We start from the raw sequence: 14,012 nt of genomic DNA, 5'->3' as shown, positions 1-14,012 counted from the left end.
CTCATATGTACTCATACACCTATACATCCTGTTACACAATGCCACTCAGACATAGAGTTAGTCACACACATAGTCACTCATGCTAATAAAGAATCAAACATACATTTCCTTGCATATACAGTTATACACACACCACCACACTTACTTCTACGGAAACTTACACATACTTAGTCTTTTAAACAATCACTTATAGAAACACATACTTATTCATACAGGAACTCTTTCAATCTCTCACTCTCACATATACTCACTTATATACACCAATAGTCACATATACTAGTTTAAAACATATGTAGTTACCCATAAAGACACTATTGAGACAGTCTATCACTCACTTACACACCCATGCACACACTCGTCCACCCATACAGTCCTGCACACATGCTGTCTTCAACACATACAAACAGTGAGTCACACATTCATGCACCTATGCACTACGTCAGTGGTTCCCAAACTTTTGACTCCTGAGGACCCCCATTGACTCACCACAGGAAGCCGGGGACCCCCAAGCAATTTGTAGGATTTCAATTTCAAACATTAAAACAGTAATACGAAAAAAATAAACACGTGTGCACACAAAACAAATACTTAAATTACTAAGGATTTTAGGGGCATATTTTTACATGCCCCTATCGCCATGGGATCGTCACTTTTCGCGATGTTCCCGCGGCGATAGGGGCTTTGCCTTATTTACAAGGCAGCGTTAAGCCACTTATTGTGGCTTAACGCTGCATTGTAAATAAGGCCCTCTTTCACGCAATGTTTAGCGTGAAAGGTGTGGGCAGTGGGAGTTGCGGTGCGCGTTCCACCCCAACACCCATTAATTTTGACGCTGCCCTCTACAAGGGCAGCGTAAATAGGGGGCAGCACCAATATTAAGACCATGTAAAACCATGGAAAACTTGGCGAAATGAGGAGAAATGCTTTATTTCTCCTCGTTTTTGCTTTTTCCCCATGGAAAAAGTAAAATGCATTGGATTATGTTCAGGAAGGTGACCCTTCCTGCACATAAACAATCTTTTAAAAAAAAAGATGTTTTGTACCTTCCATGTATGCTGCATTAGGCAGCACACATAGAAGCAACAAAACGGCATTTCAAAATTGTTCATGTGCAGGAAGGGGGAACTTCCTGCACATAAATAATCTTCCCCTGCATGCAGACACCTTTGCACTATTGTGCAAGGGTGCCTGCATTGGCACTACACTGCTAAATGTAGCGCCAACGCATGAGGAAACGCAGGGCTGGGCCATATTCTTGTAAATATGGTGCAGCCCTGCGTTTTTGAAGTGGCGGAGCATGTCGCTAAGCCAAGGAGGCTAACGACACGCTCTGCCAATTCTGATGTAAATATGCCCCTTAGTATTTTATATTGAAAGAATATGCAAAAAAAAGAAAAGTTTTAATGGTAAGGTTGGTGCTGCATCTCCATGACTAACTTTTGAATGGTTGGTTTTATTCCGCAGTACGAGGCTCCTGCTCCTGCCAGGGCCAGACTGAAACGCAAAGCAGCCCTGGAAAATGTTTTCAGACCAGCCCCTATACGGTGCACACCAAGTACAGTGAGTGAGCCTGACCACTACAAATGGGGTTTTGGGAGGCTCTCCCCCCAAAAAAATTAGGAAACAATAATGCAGTCTACAACACAATTATCATTATATTATGAATTGTATTAGCTTTTTAAGAATAGTAAATGAAGACCTTACTATGCACCAGGATACGACAATCTTTGTTGGGGTTCCTCAATGATGCCACTTATTATCACCCTCCAGCAGTGCCTCTCATCTCTCCATAGCTCCTCTGTCACATTTATTTCATTTGTTTTATAGCATCTCTCAGACCATTGTAGGATGTCAGGGCACTTTACATCACACACATATAGAGACAATGAATCATACGTGTAAATCAGTGTATAGAAAATGTTACATAAGGCAAAGGCGACTACAAGGTGTAGGATTCACATGTCATTCATACTGGTAGGCCTTTTTAGAGAGTGCTTGGTCTGGAGAAGCACAAACTCGGGATTCAGAACATAACACAGTGGATAGCATTGGCTTTCACAATAAAAATGTATTTCCACCCAAATAAACCTTTTTAGGATAATGATAGACTGGGAAAAACATAAGTTACTAACTTGTACCATGCAGTTTGCAAGCAGCTCTTTGATGACCGTTTATAGGTCACTGTGCTAGATTATGATTGTCCCTTTTGAATTGCACAGTGACAAAAGAATCTCTGTGACAAAAGCAGTAACCCACTGACCTATGCACATAAAATACTGTTTTTTTAAATGCATGGTACACGTTCTTTGCAGTAGGCATATTAACCCTCTGTGCTACATTAAATAATTTAAAGCTGCCACTGGACAAAACTCTCATCACTCTCCAGCAAGTACATTAATCACTTGCATTTTCTTGACACTTTTATTGTTGCTCGACAACTGCTAATTTTACAAGGAACTTAGCAGTGCTTTTAACACTGCGGCCCGCGGACCTCCTGGGAATGTGCCACGGACCCCTGGGGGTCCGCGGACCACAGTTTGGGAAACACTGCACTACGTAATACCCCCCCACCGAACCATACAGACACTCATACTGATACTCAAAAAACCAACTAATAACCTTATATAGACACTCGCGTAGCTACTCACCAACCCATGCAGCCACTTATACACAAAGTGAGAGACTGATACAGATATTTACATATTTAAACATTACTCACTAAGCCATGTATTCACTATGATACACTTAATCAGTCAGTTATACAATCAATTTTTCAAAAACAAATCATCCATTTAGACACTTATATACCCATGTATTCTTCCATCGACCTTGAGATATACATATATAAAACATATGTAATTTACTGAAAAACACACATTCACTGGATGATGTTATCGGTGATGTCATCAGTGATGTCACTGACCATGTCATGAGTGATGTAATATGTGACGTCATCAGCAGTGCATTGCGGGTGCGCGAGTTATAGTTAGCTGAACTAACTATAACTGGGGAATTTCAATGGTTTTGTACGAGTGAAAAGTCCAGCTAACTAGAACGCCCCTGAAACCTATGGTTTTTCCAGGTAATTTCTAAGGTTTTTTAAATGCTAATTCCTAACTATAACATGCCTGAAACCTATGGTTTTTTCAGTGAAAAAAATTATATATATTAGATGTGGTCAGTGACTGTTTCTACTATATTTGGGGTTAGTCTATTTTATAAAAATTTATAAAGTACATTGTATAATCATATAAACGCATAAATATATAAATCAATAAATAAACCTAAAACATCAATATAAACACTTAAAATCCATAATACTCATAGTTTTTTGTACGGTTACTCTGATACCTCAGTAATACTGTACAGGTCACTCATTTTAGATGCAGGTGTATAGATCATCTGTGACATTTAGCCCCTCAGGCTGTTTAGAATTCATTTCAAGAATGTATTTTGTTTCTAACTTGTGTAATTTATCCTCTCTATTGCCACCTCCACGACTAGTTGGGACTGAATCTATGAGGTAGTATTTTAGATCCTCACTTTTAGATTCATGATGGTCCCTAAAATGTCTGGCAACGGAATAGGTGTTGTCCTGGTTGTTCATAGCACGCATATGCTGTAAAATGTGTTTGTGGGCCTGAAGTTTGGTGCTCCCAATATACTGTAGGCCACATGGGCATGTCAGGACGTACACCACATATTCAGTTTTACAAGTAAGAAGTTTCTGGATTTTGTGTTTTTTGGGGCTAAAGGGAGTGACATATGTTGTGTTTACACCTTGTTGACAGGCTTTGCACACCTTACATTTTAAAAAACCTTTGTGTGTAGACAGCCAGCTGCAACTTCCAATGATCTCGGGACTTGTTTTGACCAGTTTGTCTCTCATTGATTGTGCCCTACTGTAGGTAATTGATATGTTGTTTGGCAGGGATGTTCCTATGATAGGGTCATCAAAAACTAGAGGCCAATTTCGTTTAGTGATGTTGCGAATCTCTTTATGTTGTTTGTTGAATTCCATAATCACTCTGAATTCTTGTTGTTTACAAAGTGGGGTGAGTGACTGTTTCGTAACTTTGGAATTCTTTTTATTTTTTATTGCCATATAACAGATCAGATCTTTCTATCATCATGGATTTAGAGATGGCACTGTTGATTGTTTTGAATGAATAACCTCTTTGCAGGAATCTTTCTTTGCTTTCAATTTGGGCTTGTTTCAGAGATACTGGATCGCAGTTGACTCGTCTCAGTCTTGGCATTTCCCCATAGGGGACGCTGTTAATAAGATGACGTGGGTGTGCACTGCTGGCATGTAGAGTAGAATTGCCTGATGTTTCTTTGCGATAGTTTTGTTTCAATTCTATTATACTTGATGTATACCTGCATATCGAGGAAGTCTGTGCTGATTGTAGCAGTAAATTGTAGATTAAAAGGATTATTGTTGATGCTATCTACAAAATCATGGGATGCTTGGTGTGAGTCTGTCCTCACTACAAAAAGATCATCTATATAGTGCAGCCAGACAATAATATTGTTCTCTACCACAGTCTTGTGTTTAGTTTTGAGGACCAGCTCCTACCACCAGCCCATATGCAGACATGCATAGCTGGGGGAGAAGCTGGCTCCCATGGCTACACCTCTTGTTTGCTTATACAGCATGTTATTGAACATGAATATATTGTTGTCTAAGCAGAATGTCACCATTTCTAAGAGCATTTTGCTATGTTGTGTCTGAGATTCTGCTCTTTTAAAGAAAGTGGTGGGTTCCGCTTTCGGGTAGGGGGCGCGCACAGGTATACTAAGACCTATGTTAGGTCTAATCCATGTAAAAGCTTTCAAAAGAAATTCTTTTAAAGTCGTACTCTTGAATTGTCATCCTTATGTTTATTCACATATATTTAATTAAATCTCCATTGTAAATTCATTCTTTGCTATAATATTATATCCTTTACAATTTTACAATCACCCAATGCATTTCGGGTCGATAAGTGGACCCTTCCTCAGGGGTCTGTGAATGGAAAAGAAAAAAGGAAATTTACAGGGCTATTCGGCTTATTTCAATGTTAAGTGAGTACGAAAATACTGATGAAATACTCTAATTGTTTTAATGAACAATCTATTGCTTATACCTTGCTAATCATGGAAAGTTGCACATCTCTAGATTTAATAGCGTTAAAAAATAATATTGGGCGGTCTAAGAAAAACAATTTCAATATTTGAACATAAAAACAACCTCCGTAGATCTGGCAAATAGGTAACTGTTTGTTGAAATGTCTAAACTCTAACTCAAAAACAGTGTATTTAAATCCTTCATGTGACTTATGACCTCTTATATAGTGCTCTATATCTGAGCACGTCTAGTTGAAAAGATGTAAAAGTATTTAAACCCGGTGACCTAGCTATTCTCTGTTCGCGTGTCCTAATCTGTACTTACTTCCTGATGTAAAACTGTCGCGTATCCGTCTTCCAATGGAAACAGGGATTATGGAAGTTCACATGTCTGTGCTCTTTAAGCGTGTACTGATTGGTTCAAACCTGCTCAAGTCTGCCAATAAACGACAGGCTTATGGAAGTTCACGTGTCTGTACAATTGTAAACCAGTAGTGATTGGTTTACGTCAAAATGACGTTTCTACACTCGCATGACTCTATCGAAACTCATCTGTGTACGAGAATTACCACGTGTCTCTCTTCCAATAAGGATCAAGTTTATGTGTGTTAACATAACTCTGCTTCTTAACTAAACTTTGGTAGGTTCAACCGCGCTGAAATATCGCTATAGAACCGGTTAATAGTGTGGTACTACGATGTGATTAAATTATTAGTTGTTGTTAATAACCTAATTGTGGAAAAATACACATGCAAAAACTCAAACGTTGGCTGTTCAAAAAATAACATGAAATGTGTCAAGGAGCTTGTCATTATAAATAATAGTAAAAGTTAAATTAAATGAAATAAAAATTAAATAAAGATAAAAATAAATAAAACAAGATGTAGCATAAAAAACGATCTTTATGAGTTCAGCCATATTTAAATTGGGATGGTGATGTGGTGTTCTTGCAGGAATACAATAATTATTCCTCAGTAGGTGCTCAAAGAAAGCATGATAATTGAATCCTATCGTTAATTCCTTTCGGTTGCATACTGTCCATTTTCCTGATCCAAAAATATTCCGCTCTCAATCTTTGTTTGTGGGCATCCATAGTTGGGTCTGGTTTAATCACTTCCAATATCGTAAATCTCAGCTGTGCGATATTGTGACCTGCTTCTGTCCAATGCCGATTTTAAGTTCTTATTTCTGATGTTACTTTTGTGTTCTGTTATTCTTGTTTTTATCTTGCGTTCCGTTTGTCCTATTGTACTGCTCGATTTTCCCGGCCCTATTGTGTTGACGGGTGATTAGTGTGACTTCAGTCTCTTACCATCCAAGTCTAAGGGTTAGAGTAGTGAATGGAGCCTATTTACTAGGCACTTCGACATGATCCTGTGTTCTTCCCCATAGATCAGGGCTTGCACACATATCCTAGGGGATAGATTTGTTAGTATTAGGGATAACCTGTCCTGTAGTGAGGGTATTTCATGGAGCCGTGCTGAATTCAGGCCTGGTAGGCCTCAGACGGGAGAGACTCCATCTTTCTTTCCGCTCCGGCAGCTTGGGATGCTTCTAGGTTAAGGGTGATGTTTTAGTTATGAGGTGTTATTCGCTTGGAGAGAACCGGTTCAGGCCAGCCCTTATCGAAGGATTGTATTTTTCTTCATGCCGAAGACACTACATCAGGCCGGCCGGCTGGGAACGTGTCCTTGGTACGGGGAGGTACAAGAATTTGGTGGGCGGCAGGTTACGGCCGGAATTTTCCATGAGGAAATGCACCTCTATATTAGTGAAAGTCTGAGGCAGATACGGCGCACTTACTTCAGTCCGTAGGCGGCATCTAGCCGTTAGCAGTAAAGCTACTACTTATTCCAGGGAAGACAGATGACAAACTTGAAGGCGGAGAAAAACCGAGAGACAGATACTCTTCTAGCAGAATAGCCAGAGAGGAGAGAGTAGCCGATGAGGAAGAGGTCCCAGTGACTCGGAGAAGGGAACAGATCCGTGACTGCGGAGGTGTGACTTCCAGGCGAGCCGAGGCACAGACGAGAAGGGAACCTAGATGACCATTGAGTGCAGGCTACACACGACTAAGGTGATGTCGACCCCTTTCTTATTAGAGTGTACAACCTAATCTTTCACTTTTCTTTGCAGGTTATGTGTTACATAGTAATGTTATGTGATTGCGTATGTAATGAGTAATAAAGTACCCAGTTTGTAGTGAATCAACATGTGCTGCGTGTTCTTGTATAAGAGGGTAGCCTATTCTTCTAGTCAGCTGTGACTTGACATGAACAGATGTTAACCCTGATCAGGTAAGTGGTAACTGAATAAGGGAGAGAGGAGCCCCTCGAACCAGAGAACAGGTTGTGCTCAAACTGGCAGTTCTTGTGTGATCTGATAAATAGTAAAACTGATTCCCTTGTTGTATGTTATGGTAATCATAGGATGAACTTGTGCTGAGGCTGCCGTCTGGGTAGGAAGTCCTGGGTCCGTCTGGGACCGCGAGGCTGAGGCTGCCGTTTGGGTAGGAAGTCCTGGGTCCGTCTGGGACCGCGAGGCTGAGGCTGCCGTCTGGGTAGGAAGTCCTGGGTCCGTCTGGGATCGCGAGGCCGCCACTTGTACTGAGGCTGCCGTCTGGGCAGGAAGTCCTGGGTCCGTCTGGGACCGCGAGGCTGAGGCTGCCGTCTGGGTAGGAAGTCCTGGGTCCGTCTGGGACCGCGAGGCTGAGGCTGCCGTCTGGGTAGGAAGTCCTGGGTCCGTCTGGGACCGCGAGGCTGAGGCTGCCGTTTGGGTAGGAAGTCCTGGGTCCGTCTGGGACCGCGAGGCTGAGGCTGCCGTCTGGGTAGGAAGTCCTGGGTCCGTCTGGGATCGCGAGGCCGCCACTTGTACTGAGGCTGCCGTCTGGGCAGGAAGTCCTGGGTCCGTCTGGGACCGCGAGGCTGAGGCTGAGGTCTGGGCAGGAAGTCCTGGGTCCGTCTGGGACCGCGAGGCTGCCACTTGTAGGTATATATATATATATATATATATATATATATATATATATATATTCACTGAAAAAACCATAGGTTTCACACATGTTATAGTTAGCGGAAATTTTACTGATAAAAAACCAATGAAATTCCCCCGTTATAGTTAGTGCAGGCAACTATAACTCACGCGACCGCAATCCTCTGCTGATGCTAATACTGTATTTAGACACTTATTTGCCCATGTCTTCTTCCATACATTTTTAGCTATACATATATTACAAATATTTTTTTTTCATAAAGACACATATGTCATCAGCAGAAGATTGCGGTCGCGTGAGTTATAGTTGCCTGCACTAACTATAACGGGGGAATTTCATTGGTTTTTTATCAGTAAAATTTCCGCTAACTATAACATGTGTGAAACCTATGGTTTTTTCAGTGAATTTGCAAGGTTTTTTAAATGCTAATTCCTAACTATAACGTGTGTGAAACCTATGGTTTTTTCAGTGAATTTGTACGGTTTTTTAAATGCTAAGTTACTTTACGCCATTCGTGGCGTGCGCGCCCACTTAACGCAGTTCGTTCCGTGCGCGCACGGTGCGCTTCGCGCACCGTGCGCGCACAGTGAGCACGCGGTGCGCTTCGCGCACCGCGCGCCCACTTTACGCCCACCCACTTTCCTCCGTGACTATGGTATGGGTGCCATTTACCACAACAACTTGCGTTATGACATGCAAGACATTTATAGAGGAGATGGTGTGCACTTCAATGATGAAGGGAACAGAGTCTTCCTCTTGAACCTTAGACTCTGCATCGGTACTTACTTGTAGGTACCACTAAAAAATCATTTCATAAACACAACGGCTCTTTTTAGAGCCCCCTAATATCTAAACACTTAAATCTGATTTTCATTTTTTTTTTTTTTTCTTCTACCGTACGCTTACCGTAAGCTTACCGTACACGTACCCCGTGATTTTTTTTAAAATCAATAAATGTTTTCTTTGTACTTTACAGTCCTTCTTTGACCCCCTCACAAATGTAAGGGGGTCTGTAACTCTCCTCATTGCCCCCTTTTCTTGTTTTCACTCTTTTTTTTCTGAGTGAAATACACAAAATGGCGGCCGCCGCTTCCTGGTTTCGGCCGATTCGAATGTTTACTAAGATCTAAGAGCCAATCAGAATCGCGCTCGCGCACGCCACCGTACGCTTACGGTAAGCGTACCGTAAGCGGGCTCAGATATATATATTGATTTAAAGGCTATTTTCTCAGAATCTACTGAACAGATTTACACCAAACCTACAAAAGGCACTTCCTTGACCTAGGGACTACCTCTCTGCCAAATTTTGAGTAATTCTGTTCAGCCGTTCGGGCTGTAGCTCGTTCTAAAGGTCCTATGGAAAAATGCATGGGAAAAACGCGTTTTGGGACCCCCCTTTTATCTCAGCCCCCGCTTGACGGATCCCCCCGAGACTTTCAGGGTAGGAGCAGAGCGTAGCGCCCCACCTATTTTGAGAAATTCGCGAGGATTCATCGACCGGCGCCAAAGTTATTCAAAATAGAATGTTGAGGTTTTCCTATGGAAAAGGGGTCCTAACTATAACTACCTACTGGCGACCGCCAGTAGGATATATATATATATATATATATATTTCCCTGTCCTTAGGTGGTATATATCTGTGGTTACTTGTGAATAGGCCCTAGGGAGAGGGTGACGTTCTGGCTGGGTTAGAGAGGCTCTGATGAGCGGGTTCTATCTGATCCGAAAACCCAAGCAGAACACCTATGTATAGTTTTCCACATGGACATTTAATTCCATAAACAACTCCTTTGGTGTCACAAGTGCTTGAATGTAATAGAGTAATCCTTTTACCAGTCGTCGGATGGGTGAAATCTTGGCCAATCATCACATTGTTGCAGTGTATGCAATTTTCACATTTCCTCATTCCTTTGTGAATAATCTGTTTATTCTCCATATGTGAACTCTTCATTAGTTCTTTTAAATTTTTTGATCTTTTGTATGCGAATGTAATTTGGTTTGCTACCAGTGGTCGAAGATCTGGTTCTATATAAGAGGTCATAAGTCACATGAAGGATTTAAATACACTGTTTTTGAGTTAGAGTTTAGACATTTCAACAAACAGTTACCTATTTGCCAGATCTAAGGAGGTTGTTTTTATGTTCAAATATTGAAATTGTTTTTCTTAGACCGCCCAATATTATTTTTTAACGCTATTAAATCTAGAGATGTGCAACTTTCCATGATTAGCAAGGTATAAGCAATAGATTGTTCATTAAAACAATTAGAGTATTTCATCAGTATTTTCGTACTCACTTAACATTGAAATAGGCGGAATAGCCCTGTAAATTTCCTTTTTTCTTTTCCATTCACAGACCCCTGAGGAAGGGTCCACTTATCGACCCGAAATGCATTGGGTGATTGTAAAATTGTAAAGGATATAATATTATAGCAAAGAATGAATTTACAATGGAGATTTAATGAAATATATGTGAATAAACATAAGGATGACAATTCAAGAGTACGACTTTAAAAGAATTTCTTTTGAAAGCTTTTACATGGATTAGACCTAACATAGGTCTTAGTATACCTGTGCGCGCCCCCTACCCGAAAGCGGAACCCACCACTTTCTTTCAAATTGACTTGTTTCAAGACAGTGTTTCTAGACAAAACACTGGGAGGAAGCAGCACAAAGCAATAAGAGCAATAACCAGAGAACATCATTTACATGAGTGCCAGATGGACCACTGAATTAGATTCTGCTCTTTTAGACATATATATCCAATTACCACTCCCATGTGCAATCATGCACGGCAAGAGAAACGGACGACTTTGTGAGCTGATTATACCAATGCAGCCTTTATTTTTTAGTTTCAGGTGCTGTCGATGATGACACGCTTTGGCCAACGCAGTGGCCTTGGTCACAAGATCGTGTTACGTGCGAGTGCAAAATGTATTGGATACCCTCATATCATGTGACAGCTTATATAGACATAAAGAAAATACTATCATTACGGCATGGATGTTGATCTCAATTTACGCACAATGGCATAGTATAATTTGAGGTAACGTTGCATGGTAAAAGGTAAATGTTTTAGAAAACAAACTATGCGTTTTTTAAAAAAAAACATAGCGGAGACATCATTAAAAAGCACGAACTATCAAATGCACAAATGCTGTGATTAAATGGGCTTATAATGGTACATAAAAACATATCCACACCAAAACCTCGTAAAATATACAGTCCGATAATTACCGCCAATTGTTAAAACATTCTTAAAAAGCCAATATAAATGAAAGTGTTAATTCATAGTGCAAATACTGCTATGTAAACATTTGATTCATAGTTCATTGTCACAATGATTGTCTGTACCAAAAGACTCATTAAAACCATCATCAAAATCGAAAGTGCAGAACTGTTACTAAAGTGCAGATAAAAAGTGCAAATGTGCAAAAAAGTGCAACAACATGGATAGATAGTACAGATTTATGTATAGTTGGCAGCTGATGTAAATACCAAGATATAAGTGCAATATACTGTTAATGTAAACCTATGACTCATAACTCAAATGTGCCTGGGAGCCCCCAGGTGTACTGCAAACGGTAGAGCTAGGCAAATCATCTAACTATTGTAAAATAACCATCCATGGTATCAGCATTGATACTACCCTTCTCTATTCAAACTGAGTAATAAAAATTATCAATATACAGATAGGTAAGCATATTGCTAGTAAGATTGACAATACCATATACAACTATAAACCAATACGGATAATGGTAAATCATTATAAATAGTTGTGTGTATCCTCACATAAATTTAAACCCTGTGGTGCTTTGGTATCGAGTTCAGCTATATACTGAGATTCTAGTTGTCTCAACTTTTTTTCTCAATTACCACCACGTTTACTGGGGGGGGGGGGGGTACACTGTCTGACGTGTGTGTGTGTGTGTGTGTGTGTGTGTATATATATATGTATATATATATGTATATATATATATATATATATATATATATATATATATATATATATTTCACTGAAAAAACCATAGGTTTCAGGGCTGTTATAGTTAGCTGGACATTTCACTCGTACAAAACCATTGAAATTCCTCCGTTATAGTTAGTTGTACTCACTATAACTCGCGCGCCCGCAATCCACTGCTGATGATGTCACATATTACATCATTCATGACATGGTCAGTGACATCACTGATGACATGTCAAATGACATCACTGATGACATCATCCAGTGAATGTGGTTTGGTTCGTTAGTTAAAAATGTATGATATATATAACAAGCTGCATTGAAGAATGAGTGGATATATAATTATCTGGATGGAGGATTTAGTAGCAGTGTGATTGACTGTTTACCTGACTATTTTATAGTGTCTCACTAAATATATTGGATAGTGACTAAACTGTGTGACTATCTGTATCACTTTGTCAGTTGTTGTGTAAACTGCTGTACCAGTTGGTTACTAGCTATGTGAAAGTCTATATTAGTTGTTGATCAGTTAACTGAGTATTTGTATGGGAGAGTGAATGTGTGTGTGGTTCGCTGGGGGGTGTGTGACTGCCGAAAGATGTGTGAATAGTTGATTCAGTAGGTATATGAGGTTAAGACTACATGTTATAACAGTTGTTTGGGTGAGTGAATATCTTTATGGGTGTGCTGATGAGCAACTATATCTCTTAATGGTACATGTCCAACAAACTAGAAAAATAAAAGGCAGTGTATGTGACAGTTGTATATAAATAAGTATACATAAGACTCAGTGATTGTATGTGTGACTGTATGGATAACTGTGTACTTGTAATAGTGATTTTATAACACACTAAGTATGAGTTACTATCTATATGAATAAATGAAGTGGTGTTTGTATATGTGTGTATCTGAGTAAATGTAAGTAGGATTCGTTGTTTGCATAAATGAGTAGGATGACTGCATAAGTGAATAGGATGTGTGCTGGTGTGTAATGTCGATATAGGTGTATAAGTATGTTTGATATGAACAAGCACTCCCACTTCCGTAGAGACATCCAACGAAGGAGGCATGGACTTCAGGCTGTTAGCATAATGGTGAAGGAAGGGGGCAGGGCCTGAGGTGACATGTCTGCAAACACACCCTGTGGCACGTTTTATGTTGGGGAATTAATTCCTCTTCAATCCTGAGGTCCCCTGGGGGCCAACTAGCCCACCAGGAACCTCCAGTATGCGCCAGGGGGCTGTTTTGCAGAGAGGTGTTCAGAGGCCACGCCCCTTTTTACACCTCTCTGCAACGCAGCTCTGTGGCGCTTACTGGAGGTACCTGGTGGGCTAGTTGGCCGCAGGGGGACCTCAGGATTGAAGAGGAATTAATTCCCCAATTTAAAACGCGCCACAGGGCGTGTTTGCACACATCACCTCAGGCCCCGCCCCCTACCTTCACCACTGTGCAAACACGCCCTGTGGCACGTTTTAAGTTGGGGGATTAAGTCCCTTTGAATCCTGAGGGTCCCTGGGGTCCAACTAGCCCACCTGGTACCTCCATTAAGCGCCACAGAGCTGCGTTGCAGAGGTGTAAAAAGGGGCGTGCCCTCAGAACACCTCTCTGCACCGCAGATCCCTGGCGCATACTGGAGGTACCTGGTGGGCTAGTTGGCCCCCAGGGACTCCCAGTATTGAAGGGGAATTTGTTCCCCCTCTGCAAATGAGCAAGGGGGCACGTTTGCAGAGTGATGAAAGGTCGGGGCGTGGCCTCCTCCCCGATCCCGTTTAAAAAAAAGAAAAATCTTTTTAAGAAGGGGGGGGCTGTGTAGCTCCCCTTCTTTTTCTTATTTTTTTGGCCCTGGGGACCCCATCCCCCAGGGCCTGCCCCCTAATTTTTATTTTTAATTTTAAAACTGTGGAGGGGGGCCGCGCGGCCCCCCTCCCGGGGCCTTAGTCTGTCCCTGG

General features: G+C 41.0%; 1 protein-coding gene across 21 annotated transcripts in view; it reads left to right on the top strand.

Annotated features, from left to right (window-relative positions):
- The window catches only part of MAP7D3 (MAP7 domain containing 3), a 1,121,308-nt gene that overhangs the window by 19,833 nt on the left and 1,087,463 nt on the right, over positions 1–14,012 (top strand). For 13 of the 21 annotated variants that reach the window (XM_085607946.1, XM_085607943.1, XM_085607940.1 and 10 more), the window contains exon 2: positions 1,465–1,560. The exons of the other annotated variants lie outside the window; for them this stretch is intronic. In XM_085607946.1, coding sequence (XP_085464072.1) covers positions 1,465–1,560 — 96 coding nt within the window. The remainder of the gene's footprint in view (positions 1–1,464; positions 1,561–14,012) is intronic. 21 annotated transcript variants of the gene reach the window in all.

The sequence above is a fragment of the Triturus cristatus genome, chromosome 5_2 (assembly GCF_964204655.1).
Source record: "Triturus cristatus chromosome 5_2, aTriCri1.1, whole genome shotgun sequence".
NCBI lineage: Eukaryota > Metazoa > Chordata > Amphibia > Caudata > Salamandridae > Triturus > Triturus cristatus.
Note: the sequence above shows the minus strand (reverse complement) of the source record. Positions and strands in the feature narration are given on the sequence as shown.